Genomic DNA, 13,917 nt, shown 5'->3' on the forward strand with positions numbered 1-13,917 from the left:
TTAAACCTGCGGTACATTGCCAGAATTTTTTAGACCTACAGTGCAATTTTCTCTGTTTTTAAGGCTTACAATGCCATTCTCCCTTTTTATAATCTCTGACACTGACAGATTATAAATTGTACTAGCAGAAAGGAAAGGCTTCTAATTGATGGTCTAAGTTCAAAGTTTATGTCTTTGAACCATCAGCATTGACAGCTCCGAAAAATCTCACAATCAAAGCATCCAAGTACTCCTAAACCAAAATACTTCCTGCTCCTCAACCTCACTAACCGAAATGCAGAAATTCTCGAGGGATATGCTCAGATACCATGTGAAAGTGGCTTTTAAGTTTCAACACCTTCCTACGGTGTGGGAAATAGGTGCATGTTTAATGGCTGATTTTTAACCAGTCTACAATCTACATGAATTCTCTATACATCTACATTAATTTCCCATCAACACGTGTAGGAAACTATGCTCTCTCCAATCTTTTTATGAGAACGTTCCTCGTGTTTTTTAATACAAGACCTTTCTTTCCTCTTAAATATCCTTTGTTTTCTTTTTTATATTTCCTACTAAGCAAACTCTTAACAAACTAAGAAATATTGTTTAATTAATAAACTTCATCGAAGAGAGTGAGTCATCGAAGGTAATTTTGAAATTTAAAAGCTTAACTTTCGGCCAAAAAAAAAACTAATTTGAACTGAATTTCTTAACCTATGCAAAAATATATATGGAAAACACAATCATCAATTTCTATAATTTTATCAAATTTTTTTTTAGTTCTTATAATTTTTTTTTCAATATTTTCAATCCCTATCATTTCAACAAGATTGGATAACATTCGTTATTCAGATATTTATAATTTTGGTGTTTTTAGTTTTTTCAATCCCTATAAAGATTGAAACACTGAAAAAGAATAAGGACTAAAAGTAAAATTCAATAAAAATATAAGAATTAATAATTATATTTTCTTAAATAAATAAATGCAACTTATAATAAATTACAAGCCATCATTTAAAAAACAAACAAAAACCTATGGGCGAATATTTGGGCCATCAAAAGCCCAATGGCTTCGCCCACCAAATTAGCTTCGATCTTAGTCTCTTTGATTGATTCATCATATTTTTATTTTTCTATTTTTCTACATTTTTTTTTATCTTCATTAAGATTTAAGACTCACTTGTTTAAAATTAAAAAATAAATAATTTAAAAATTTTATAGAAAAATTTATTTATAGATTTTATAAAAATAAATATTATTTTGTGTTTGATTTTTATGACAAAAAAGTGATTACTAATTAGTTATTTATAAATTTTATAATGTATTTCTTAATTTTTTTTATAGAAATAATTTATTATTATATTATTCTTAAAATTTTATAATATCTCACACTTCTTTAAAATACTCTCTTATCTACTACATTAAACTACTCTAAGAAACTACTCAAAGTAACTTCTTAAAATAATTAAAAATATGCTTTTTTTAATTTTAATTATTTTCAAAAATTTAAACAAATACTATAAAAACTAGAGCCGTCAATTAGGGCCGAGCTCGTACGGTCGGCCCTTTTAGGCTCGAAAAAATTGAGGGCCGGGCTTCTATTTTACCTTTAAAAATGTAAATCGGGCCTAAAAGGGCTGGCCCTTTTAGGCCCGAAAATAAAAAGGCCGGCCCTGGTAGGCCCGTTTATAATTTTTTTTAAATTATAATATAAAAAAATAAAAGATTAAATACATAATTCAAAGAAATGAACATATTAAATGCATTCATCCATCCCTCATTTATTTATTATGATAATATTAGCTAAGTTTAATTTTTATTGGTATTCACTTTGATGTTGCTATTTGATATTAAACCTAAATATTTTAATTTTCTTTATTGTTGTGGTGTAAATTAATTTAAATTTATTTTCTTAAACTTAATTTTATGAATAATAACTTTTTTTATGATTATAAATATATATTTTATAATTTTTAATTGAAAAAATAATTTTAAAAAAATAGGGCCGAGGCCCTGAGGGCTAAAGCCGGACCTTAAAAATGAAACCCTGACATGTAATCGGGCTTATTAGGGCCAACCCGTTTAGACCCTGACCCTTCAAGGGCTGGCCCTTTAGGGCCGGGCTGGCCCTAATTGACAGCTCTAATAAAAACTCATAAAATAATTTTAGAAAAAATAAGTATTTTTAATAAAATAAACTAATCAAACAAGTCCTTAAATTTTCACCAAAAGCCTCTTTAATTAGCATTTGACTAATTTAGACGTATCCAATTATATCTTAACTGTTTTCAATAAGAAAATACCTACGAGCAATTTAAAAAAAAAAAAAACCTATTTTGAAATTCTCCAAAAAAAAAATACTAGAATAGATATGCATAACAAGTCTTTGTTGAGAAAAGTACCTACATTTAGCACACAACTGTACCTTAAACAATTGACTCTAATAAAATGATACTTGTTAGCAATGAAACAGAATGGAGGTGGATAGAAAGTCACCAGGAGAAAGATGGACGAATAAAACGTAAGGCCTTCGCATCAGCTAAAAGACACGATTATTATTATAGGATAAACCAAATTTGATGATAAAGCACTTACAAACATTCTCACTCATCACAATTAAAATTGTTTGACTAAATCCTTCATATCATATCACGAACTCGAGCTAAATATGAAACAAAAAAATATATACATCTTAAAGCATCAAATGTGTTACAATTCTGCAATCTCTACCTGAAGCAATCATAATCTAATTACAGATGCCTTCCCGCAGTAGAAACTAAAACCATGCCCGATCATAAAACTACCAAATTATTAACCAATACGATTTGGATCCTCCCACAGCAACATGATGCGTCGTGTGGAAGAAAGAAATCAAATGTCTTGCCTTGCTTGTCATAAATTATCGTGCATCCATTTTTCTGCTCACATCACATGACCATCATATCATTTGAGAGGATCCAAAGCTTAGTAATATACATATCTAGAATGAAGAACTAAACAAGTAAACAGAAAGTCGAGACCATGCCCCCCATTCTACACCAGTATAATCTCTACTTTCTACCAGTAGTTCCAAGTCGAGGTTTGCCCTTGACCTCAGATTCCTGCATTGCAGAAGCATATCACATTTGCATGTCGTCAAAAGCTATTAAAGAACCTTTTTTCTTTTTTTTTATCAACCAAACCGAATACCTGTGGCAAGTGCAGTAAAATGTAAGTCTTCGCTGTTGCAGGATTATGATTTTCAGCCCCTTTACTCCAGTCATAGCAGACCTATGAACAAGGATATCATATCAGCATACCATTTGCACAAGGTTTAACAACATTCATTAAGAAATTTTTTCTTTCTTTTTTTTATGGCTCTTCATAAAGAAATTTTTGTTACGCAAGATGAGTCTACAATAACAAAACTGGTGAGTAAACTGCGCAATATACACTTTCAATCATAGCAGAACAAGGACGTCAACACATCACTTACAACCTCTTATGACCCTCCCTTGTCCATTGCCAAAGCAACAATGTATAACTTTTCTTTGTTATATGACATTGACAGACAAGTTAATTACGAAGAACCAATAATTAACTCTCCTTTCTTGCTATCTTCTTACATTCCTTCATTATTTTTGGGAATATTACCTACATTTTTTTCACTTTTTTTTCTATCTTATTTCGAAAGTTCCAGACGATTCTCTTCTCTGGCATTTTTGCACCCACTCTCCAATACTCTGCGGAGGAGATTTTCAAGGTACCCTCACTACTGATTGAAAGAAAAAGGCAGTTAAATTCCTGATTCTCAATGCTTCCAACTAAATGTATTTTAATGTGATGCAAAGAGGGCGCCTAAATTTATTTCATAGAACTGCAAACTAGTGCAGAAACAGGTATGTACCGAGTAAGCAAAGATTGAACCATCATTGTTGAAAGTACTGCAAGGAATAGGTTGACTGCACCTTAACATGGCCTGAAATTAGAAAAGATTGTAATAAAATTGGGAAAGTATTAGGGAGAATGACAAGTAAGGACCCCATAAGAACATTAATGTCAAATTAAGATTTCTTCACCACTAAAATTCTCAAATTCAGTACTTTTTTTCCCATATTTCAGTATTAAAGCTCTTGATTCAGCAATTAATATTCTTACAAAATCCTTACTTATTATTCTCTCAAAGTATAAAGCACACTTGATTACACCCAAAAACACCACTACAACATATATGGAATCAAAAGATGGGATGAGAGAATGCAAAGACCAAATAGGCTTATATGCTATTATGTCTATATATCAATGCTTTTAAAGGCGCTCGCCTCAGCACCTAAGGTGCAAAGGTGAGGCGCTGAACATGGCTATCGCCTCTCAATGAAGAGAGGTGATGGGTTTAGTCAAGTGCTCGCCTAAGAGCGCCTTGTGTGCTTTGCATGACCAAAAGGCGCTCGCCTAATAGCGCCTTGAAGCAGTAGAGAAGAGAAGATCGAGATCAAAGGGACTGGGTATTGGAGAAGGGAAGATGACAACTGGGACTGTGTATTGCAGAAGAGAAGACAAGGAAGGACGCTGGCTGGGAATAGAAGAAAGACGATTCATCCACGGACTGGGTATTGCGTGACTGACTGGGCATTGCAATCATGAGTCATGACTTTTATAAAAATAGAAGAAGATTCATCCATGGATTCGTGACTCATGATCGTGACTGGATAGTGGGTATTTCAATATTTTATACCATATTTTAATAAATATGATATAAAATATAGAAAGTGATTATATGATATAAATTATATGATATTAAAAATAAAGAAACTTATATCACAAGAAAATAGGAAAGATTTAAATTTTAAACAAGAGAAAACAATTACAGAATAGAAAAGATTTTAATTTATTATAAAAAATTATTTTTATTGAATTTTTAATTATGATAAGAGAACACAATATATGAAGTTTTAAATAAATTTATATTTATCATTTTATCTATGGTTAGTTGGCTATATATGTTGCATGTTCACATAGTAGCGCCTTGCTTCATTCAGGCACATGCCTTTCTAGCGCCTTGTGCCTAAGGCATTTTACAGGCTTTATGCCTTTCACCTTTAACAACACTGATCTATATACAGGTCATGCATTTGATTTGTTATTGGAAAATAAGTATACTAATTAAAATTGAATGAAGGCATTGGAAGAACCTTAAGTCTCTGTTTACTGTCCTTGTCCCAAAAGTTAAAAGCTCCATCAGAACCCGCAGTTGCAAATGTATGATGTACCTGTAACAAATGCAATGATAAACAAACTGATAGCGAATTCTAAGTTTCCTCAAGACCATTATTTATCCAGACTGCATTACTCAATAAAATTGATAGATAGCAAAATTAGAAGGCCCAAACACTTTTGTCTCTTCTTTTCAGAGAGTTACTTTACTGCCAAGAAACTGATTTTTCTGGAATAATTTGTTAGGAGTACTTGAGCAGCAGAGATGTTTGCCCAGGAACTTCCGAGCAGATTTTGTTGATTCATATTAAGAGATTGATGATGATTTAAAAAAAAAACAACAAAAAAGGGAGGGAAGAAAGAAAGAAAAAATTTTGTGGGGAAGAAAGAAATGCTCATATTTAAAAGGACTCCTCCTGCCCTTAAATGTGTTGAAGCATAGAGTGATGTTCAACATTTCCCTTTGTAATACAGATGGATGGATGTTTCTAACTAAAATGGAAAGATGATAATGACATTTCACCATTTAAAGGACTCATGACAATTCGGCATGCATATTGTTTATTGATAATCAACTTAAAAGTAAAAAGAGAGAGACTGACGTAAAGCAAAATCTTACAGGATGGAAGTTTAAAGAGTTGACTGAGTATATCTCATTGCCCTCTCTGTGGCATTTGAAAGTAAAGTTTTTACTCTGTTGGCTATCATCCAAATGATGCACCCCGACTCTCCCTTCGATTGATCCAACCTGCAATGGCCATCAGATTCAAGTTCAGTCTCAATCAATCTACTCTTACAAGATACTCAGGAAAGAAAATCATGAAAATAAAGACCTTTAGAAATCACACTCGTATATTGGAGATTACAGAATATTTTAAGCATTAAAGGGGTGCTTCCTAGGATGAACCAAGACAAAAGATAATATGAAAACTTCAAGCTTTAAAAAGACGGAAAACCAGGAGAAGAAAATAAATTATATACCCCCTTTCACTGCAGGTTTGGAAGTATTTGAATACTTAAGCATCTTTTTAGGTGGATAAGATCCAAGTTTCATTACTAACCCAACACTCGCCTATCTAGAAATTATAAAATTATTATCGCTTCAGTATTTGAATAGAAAAATCATAGGCCTTTTCAGCTTTTGTAAATGCATTCTTTTGTTGAAATTCCCACAGTTTAGCTAAAATGCCAAAACTACCTTAATATCTCAAATTAGCATAAAACCAGCTGAAAAAAATCTCAAATTATCTCAAGTATAGCCTTTGCTAACTCAAAATTTGGAAAAAGCAATATACAAATCAGTTTTCTGAATAGTATGACAACGTAAAAACGGCAAACAATGAAAATCACTCAAAAAGAGTAACCTAGCTGACTTGAAAGTATAGCAGATGGAATAAACTCCCTATGCGACAATGAAATATGTAGAAATCAGGTCCTCAATAACCATTGTTGGCAAAACGAAACCATCATATCATTCCTATATCAAAAATTAACTTAAACATGAGGACACGGCCACAAGGGAGACAACCACACAAATCATAGTGTGACCACAGCCACAATTGGCACTGGGCTGTCAACAGATAGTTGCCTTATTTAGGATAGTCAACTCCCATTTTTCAATTCACTTTCATATGTACGGTCCTAGTATAGGTGTTAAATTTCCCTTTGGGGCCCAGTCCTCTAGTTCATGCCTGCCTATTTATTTGTAACAGAGTTGTACATTTAGCACATCTTTGAATAAATAAATATATACATGAAATATTCAAGAAACATAAAGTTTTTCAACAGATACTAAATGGGAAAAAGGGGAAGTGAATTAAAACTTAAGTCTTCCCAGATATTGAAAAGGAGCCACAAAAATATATATAGAAAGCTTACCAGGAAACCTTGTTGATCAGGAAATGCAGCAAGGCACCTTGTCTGATACTTCAAGGGAGAAGTAATTCTCTTGAATTCAACCTGTTGCAGATGAACAGATGGTCAATGTAAGGGACGTTTACCATAAATGACCAAAAGCATTTTGGGCAAAAAGAAAAATAATTGGCTTTAGGAATGTGTTTCTTAGTTAAACTACATGGCATGCTCATTTCCACCATAAGATGTCTGATGGAACCCTCTACTCTATTAAGCTTAAAAATAAGCAAAACCAGAAAATACACTGTAAGTGTAACCAGCAATTACTATTGCTGAACAATAGAGTGGGATTACAATCAAAATAAAGACTGAAACTACACTGAGATGGCAATTACAGAGCATGAAACAACATAAACTATACCCTCTAAGCAGCAACACGAACACTGGTCTCTCACAAATACAAACTGAAGTAGAAAGATAAAATGATGAAGAAAAGATGATCTTCTCCACCCCTAATCTGGCATTCAAGAGGCCAGAACTCTCCTCACTTGACCACAATTCTCCAATAGTCCCTCTTCATCCCTCATCACTGAAGTACATATTTAAAGAGTCAAAAAGTAGTCATTACCCCTACTGACACTACCCATATCCCAGGCTACACCTAACCTGACTTTTCTTTTATCATTTGAATCTTACAGTTATAAACCTTCAAATAAATCTCTTGACCACTGGTCTTAGTCTTCTCTAAATCACCTCCCTGCCTAGATTGTCTACTGTAAGCCTTAGGAAATGACAGGAAAATCTTTTGGGAATCACCAGCTCTATCATTTGATAGAGACTTGGTAGTATGAGATACCAAGTCTCACATTGAGTAGTATGGGATGTTCAATAAAGTAGATAAGTGGGTTGGTTCTCCCATTTCAACAGCTAGCTTTTGAGGTAGGGTTCACCATCCTGCTTAAATACCCATCAATTGGTATCAGAGTCTCATTGTCGGGGGTTCCGGAAAGAGCTACCCATAGAGGGTTCTGACCGAAAGGAGACCGAGTTAAGTGCTGTGGAATGTAGTAATCGGGACGTCGGCTTTCCATGGGAGGCCAATTGATAGAGACTTGATAGTATGGGATACCAAGTCTCACATTGAGTAGTATGGGATGCTCAATAGGGTATATAAGTGGTTTGGTTCTCCCACTTCAACAGCTAGCTTTTGAGGTAGGGTTCTCCATCCTGCTTAGGTACCCATCAATTGGTATCAAAGCCTCATTGTCGGGGGTTCCGGAAAGGGCTACCCATAGAGGATTCTGACCGGAAGGAGACCGAGTTAAGTGCTGTGAAGTGTAGCCGTCGGGACGTCGGCTTTCCATGGAGAGCCAATTGATAGAGACTTGGTAGTATGGGATACCAAGTCTCACATTGAGTAGTATGGGATGCTCAATGGGGTATATAAGTGGGTTGGTTCCCCCACTTCAACAGCTAGCTTTTGAGGTAGGGTTCCCCCTCCTACTTAAGTACCCATCAATGTCAAATAAAATATTAAACATGACAATCTGTTAAAGTTTCTGGAAAGGTATTATGTTATTAAGGCTTTATTTTCAAGTCCCCATCTCCTCGAAGTGGCTGAATTATCAACTATGGAGGCAAATTGGTCATCTTTTTTTCTGAAACAAACAAAACTGAAGATTTTTTATTCTATTTATGCAAGTCTTGGCAATCTCATGATAGAGCTAGTTACTCAATAAACAACCTAATGGCTATACTGGCTATATTTGTTAGGGGATGATAAATCCCAAGTGTTAATCTGCAGAAAATGATGTTATATGCACTAAGAAGCTTTAAAGTAGTTTCAAGGTCTCTATTCTTTTTTTTATTTTTATGCATAGAAACTTCAGGAATGGGCCCTTCTAAGAGTTGCCATAAAAATTTTATTGCAAGCCAGAAGACAGGTTGGTGTGATACCATGATGCCTAACAAAGGAAGAATTGTACATCTTCAACAGTTCCCCAGCCCCATGACAACCATCTGGCTGGTTTAGCAAATCAGGGAGGTAAGCCTAACTTCACAAACTAGCAAGATGAAGAAGGGCAACATTTTATGAAGTATATCTTTCTTTAAATTGATGCATTTTGACAGAAAGGAATGGCTACACTTTTTAACAGTCAAATAAAAGTCTGCAGGACAGATATGCATAATTTGTGCGGCCTAATGGACAATTTAATTGGTATTCATTACAGATTTAGAGAGATCAGAGAGCTTTTATTCTAATGGTTTTTGTCTTATTTTCTTTGATTATCATTTTCTTCTTTTCTTATTCTTTCAAATTATTTCTCATGCTCACTGTTCCTGTCTCTTCTCAATAAATCTGCAAACCAACTTCTTATCAAGTATGAACTTCATACAGTCTCATCATCATGGAGAAAGCACTCAAGAAGAGGAGAATCAAGTACCTGAGGATTATGCAAGTTGTAAACAATTAGATTTCTATCAGCAGTCCCAACAACCATCAGAGGATGTCTCACTGTCATTGCATAACATCGTTCTGGGAGTTGTTGTGTATGCACTGGATTTGACTGCCTAGTATCCCAATACCTAGTAAAAGCCAGGAAAAATTTATCATGTGGAAACCACAGATGCATCAGATCATGCATAACAACAAATAGCTAGCAGTCAAACAACAATTATGGCCCCGACTAAACAAGAAATACAAATGGATAATAAATATTTCAACTAATGTCCATTGAAAAAAAATTATTTCAACTAATGACATACATGCAAAGTGTTCAAAAAATTGTGAGAAGTTCATTAACAGTAATAACAGCCATATCGACGATCATCATATCTGAATTTGATGGCATCATGCAGATCATAAAAAAGAGGTAGGATTGGCAAAGGGTTGTAAATGTTCAAAATGTTAAAACATACATTCATACACCACAATCTGCAATCCACAATGGTAAATACTACTATAAGATGTAGACTATGTAGTGTGTGTTTTGTTTTCAATTTACATTTGGCAAAGCACAATTAAGAGATCCAACTATTTGTTAGATTTGACAAAAGCACATCCTCGATATGGTTTGAATGTGCTTTTGAGGGTTACCCAATCAGGCCTGTAATGTCAAACTACACATACAAACAAAATGGAACAAAAAATGATAATGCCTTACCTCATAGTCCTGTCCCAGCTTCCAGTTACTAATAGGCTCATCTCAGGAATCCAAGCAACTTCTTTGATTGGTGCATCATGCATAGCAACAGTCATTGGTTGGCCTCCAGACAACAATGGCCACATCTTCACTTGCTTATCACAACCACCAGAGAAGACGGTTGTGCCATCATCCTTCCAAGTTGAACATAAAACCTATACATGAAGATATACATTATTTATCCACACAAAAAAGAGAAAAAAAAAAAGATATGCATTATGAACCGTATAGACAACAATCTTAGCTTAAGAAAAATAAGATCATAAGAAATTTAGCAATACGTCAACTTAAGCAAGTCATTCATATAATGATTAATTACTGACATCAAATAAACACTTGAACATCTAAAGTGATGCTCAGCATCGTAATAACGCCTAACATCTGTAGACTGCCTTTACCGGTATAGATCGCACCTCCCTAACTCAAGATAGCACGAAGCTTATCAAATGTGCAGACTGAAGGATCAATCATTCTCTCTTCTTCTTCTTCCTTTTTCTTTTTTCTTTTTTTTTTTTTTTTGGAAATCTGCAGAATCATCAATTGCTATGAAGAAAAACCATCGCCCCACAAAAATTGCGCATGAAAGATCTAACTATCCAATTTAAGAAAGTGAGGATCATTTGCATCCTAGCAATTAGCCCATTATGGTGTTCTAGTCAATGTTATTGAATCGGACATCTTACACGGAGGTGAGAATTGAAATTAAACAACATAAATAAACAAACTATACGGTGACAATAATCGAAGTAAAACTAAATTTTACCGGCTGGTCATGTGATATAGATGCCTTGGGCACACTGGCAACATTTACACCATTTCGTACTACCTCCCAACATCGAACCTGCGGAGGAAGTTAAGGAATTTGTTATAACTTCCTGGAACAGAAATTTTCTAGCATAATTACATAACCAAATAATGCATTCTCTCCGGACTCTAAAAGCAAAACCTTCCAAGATGTAGAGCATGGACGTTAATAAAAGCTCGGGACAATTACAAGCAACTAATCAAGCCCAGAGAGGAAATGGAAAAAAAAACAAACAAACAAATAAACAAACCAACCAACCAACCAACCTGGCTATCCCATGAAGTGGCTACGAGAAAGTTGGCTTTGGGACTGAAGCTAAGACTCGAGACAGAATCATTAGGAGGTTGAGTCACCTGAAAAATTCCCAAATAAAGAAAACAAGAACTTGCATTATATAACATTACATAACACTCGGAGATTATCAGTGACAGTCTGACAGAGCAAAGACCAAACGTTTAAAGCAACAACAAACATTGGAAATGGAGGCGTGTGAATTCCGAATACCTCAAAGGACTTGTTGGGATTTGGATTTGTAGTGGTCGCCAAGAAGTTCGACATTGAGCATCCGATTCAGAGAGACTCGCTCAATTTCCTCCGACAAAATCTTGGTCCGCAAGAGAAATGAATCGCTCTTCGTAGATTGGAGAGAGCGCAGAACGGCAAAAGCATGTAGCGTTTTGGGGACGCTTTTGTTTTGTTTGTTTGTTTTTATTTTTTATTTTTTTTGGGCCGAAGAGGATTTGGGTTTTTTATTATTAAAAATATTAGACAGACGTTGACAATGCTTCCGATTTATTAAAACTTTTTTTTTTCTGGGCGCCATCAACGCGTTAATGTCTATTGAGATTTTTTTATATATCAATTAAAAATATATATTCAGATAATAAATAAAAAATAGATTTAATTTTAATAATTAAGAAAAAATAATTATATTAACATTGGCTAAAAAATAATTTTCCTAATAGTCAATGCAATTCAAATAATTATAAAAATTATTTAATATTTTATATTTTGATCCAAACAAAACTTTTAAAAAATGTCCTACTCCCAGTCCTATATTTTTGGCTTTTATTATTAAAAAAATAGATAGACGTTGATGATGCTTGCAATCTATTACCCTTTTGTTTTTTGGCGCCATCGACTCGTTGATGTATAAAAAGCCCAAATCCTCTCCGGCTGAAAAAGCCCAAATACAAAGCATCTTCCCAATGCATTACTTCAAAAAAAAACAATCATACTCCCTCTGATTTTATTTATAAGTACATGTTAGAAGGTTTATTTAATCTCATTTATAAATTATAATACGGCCTTTTTAAATAATATTTAAAAGATATTTTTAAAATTACTCTGTATGAAAAAAAAAGTAATATAACATCACTTTTTAAATTTATTATATAGAAGTATATTTGAAATTTTACACACATATTTATTTTAGTTTTTTTTTACATCGGTCATGATAAAGTTGATAAAAATGACTAATAAAGTAAAATGGAGGAGTATATTATAGTCCAGATGAAGTATTACTTATCACTTTGTTTGGTATGTTGTAGATAAGGATAGGAATATAGAATAGAATACTCACTTTGATTTTATATATAAGACATCTTTTAAAAGAAATTTGTGGTTCTTTTTATAAATCACTTTGCATAAAAAATGAATATTAATTTCTTTCTTCTAATTTTACATTTTCACAATTTTCTATGAGTAGAATAAAAGGTTATATATGAGAAAGAAAATGTTTTTTAAAAATGATACATTTAATAAAAATAAACTGATAAATTTCTTTCTCTTTCAGAAAATTTTAATAAATTAACTATTGTTCCAATGAAATAGTTAAAAATGATTAATGTATAAATAACAAAATTTCCCTTAATATTAAAATATGAGCTTGAATAAAATTGCTTTTAAAGGGCAAATCTGACTTTTCATACTTATTCCCCAGTCCTTGCCGGCCCAATTTCCATTGATAAAACACAAGGGAATGGTTGAAGGCAATAGAAGCAATGGCTAATGGGTTTCATTTAGGGTCGGTAATTTGAGTGGGCCGAGCTTATTCTGGTCAAGCTTAATTCGGGCCAGGCTTATTTGGATCGGGCTTAAAAAATTTTACTCATTTTAAAAAGCCCATATAACCAAACTTGGCCCTAACGGCTTCGGGCTTCTGACTTATTTGGACCGGCCTGAATACCCAAAAAAATTTTTAAAATATTTTTTCTTTATTTTTTAATCAATGTTAATTTTTAAATAATTTTATTAAGTATAAAATATTATTTTAACTTGAAAGGAATAAAGAATAATAACTTATTAACTTTGTAGTTAAGTACTTAAGTAACTCTGTTACTATTTTATTGTATTATATGTAATTTATTCATAAATGTTTCCTTTACTTATAAATTAATGTCTTATTTATTTAAATATTGCCCTTATTATGGTTATATAAAAATATTTATAAATTTTAATTGAATTATATCATTTTAACTAAAATTAAGTTAATCTCAATTCAACTAAGATTAAACCACTAATTTAAATTTATTGTCCTAATTAGCTCAAAGTTTTTAATAACTATTGGATAAATTATATTTTTTATTTTTAAGAATATGAGAAAAATAGCCATCATTCTATTATATAAGAAAATCATTTAATTATGGATAAAATACTATTTTTTTAATTTTTTTAACCTTTTATATTGTTTAAGCCCTATATACAAAAGATATTTACTTTAGTTCATTCTTAATTTTTAACCAAGTCTGTCATAGATAATAATTAAATAATTATTCAAAAATATTATTTTATTTATTATATTTATTTAGTAGTAGAGCCAGGAATTTGTACAAGCCTAAATTTTATTTTTAAAATTATTTTTAATTTAAAATTAATGAT

The 13,917-nt window shown here is 32.7% G+C and overlaps 1 protein-coding gene across 1 annotated transcript; it reads right to left on the reverse strand.

The window, feature by feature from the left end:
- Positions 1-2,557: 2,557 nt before the first annotated feature.
- LOC129297053 (protein RAE1-like) lies at positions 2,558-11,706 on the reverse strand. The gene is made up of 11 exons (XM_054935428.1): positions 11,542-11,706; positions 11,304-11,390; positions 10,996-11,073; positions 10,194-10,387; positions 9,474-9,615; positions 7,054-7,134; positions 5,795-5,923; positions 5,154-5,231; positions 3,869-3,940; positions 3,172-3,252; positions 2,558-3,083 (listed from the first exon to the last, which is right to left on the reverse strand). The coding sequence occupies exons 1-11, from the start codon at positions 11,593-11,595 to the stop codon at positions 3,033-3,035; spliced, it is 1,047 nt and encodes a 348-aa protein (XP_054791403.1). The 5' UTR covers positions 11,596-11,706; the 3' UTR covers positions 2,558-3,032.
- Positions 11,707-13,917: the final 2,211 nt, after the last annotated feature.

Source organism: Prosopis cineraria, unplaced genomic scaffold, assembly GCF_029017545.1.
Source record: "Prosopis cineraria cultivar Desert tree isolate PC_DT_omini unplaced genomic scaffold, ASM2901754v1 PC426, whole genome shotgun sequence".
Lineage (NCBI taxonomy): Eukaryota > Viridiplantae > Streptophyta > Magnoliopsida > Fabales > Fabaceae > Prosopis > Prosopis cineraria.

Bases quoted from the DNA above. Each gene is read 5' to 3' on its own strand.
- LOC129297053 (XM_054935428.1), bottom strand. From the start codon at position 11,595: ATGTCGAACTTCTTGGCGACCACTACAAATCCAAATCCCAACAAGTCC. The intron at 5,232-5,794 runs GTAAGATTTTGC...CATTTGTTACAG, and splicing joins ACTCTTTAAACTTCCATCCT to GTACATCATACATTTGCAAC. The intron at 3,941-5,153 runs GTTCTTCCAATG...TTCTAATTTCAG, and splicing joins ACAGTAAACAGAGACTTAAG to GCCATGTTAAGGTGCAGTCA.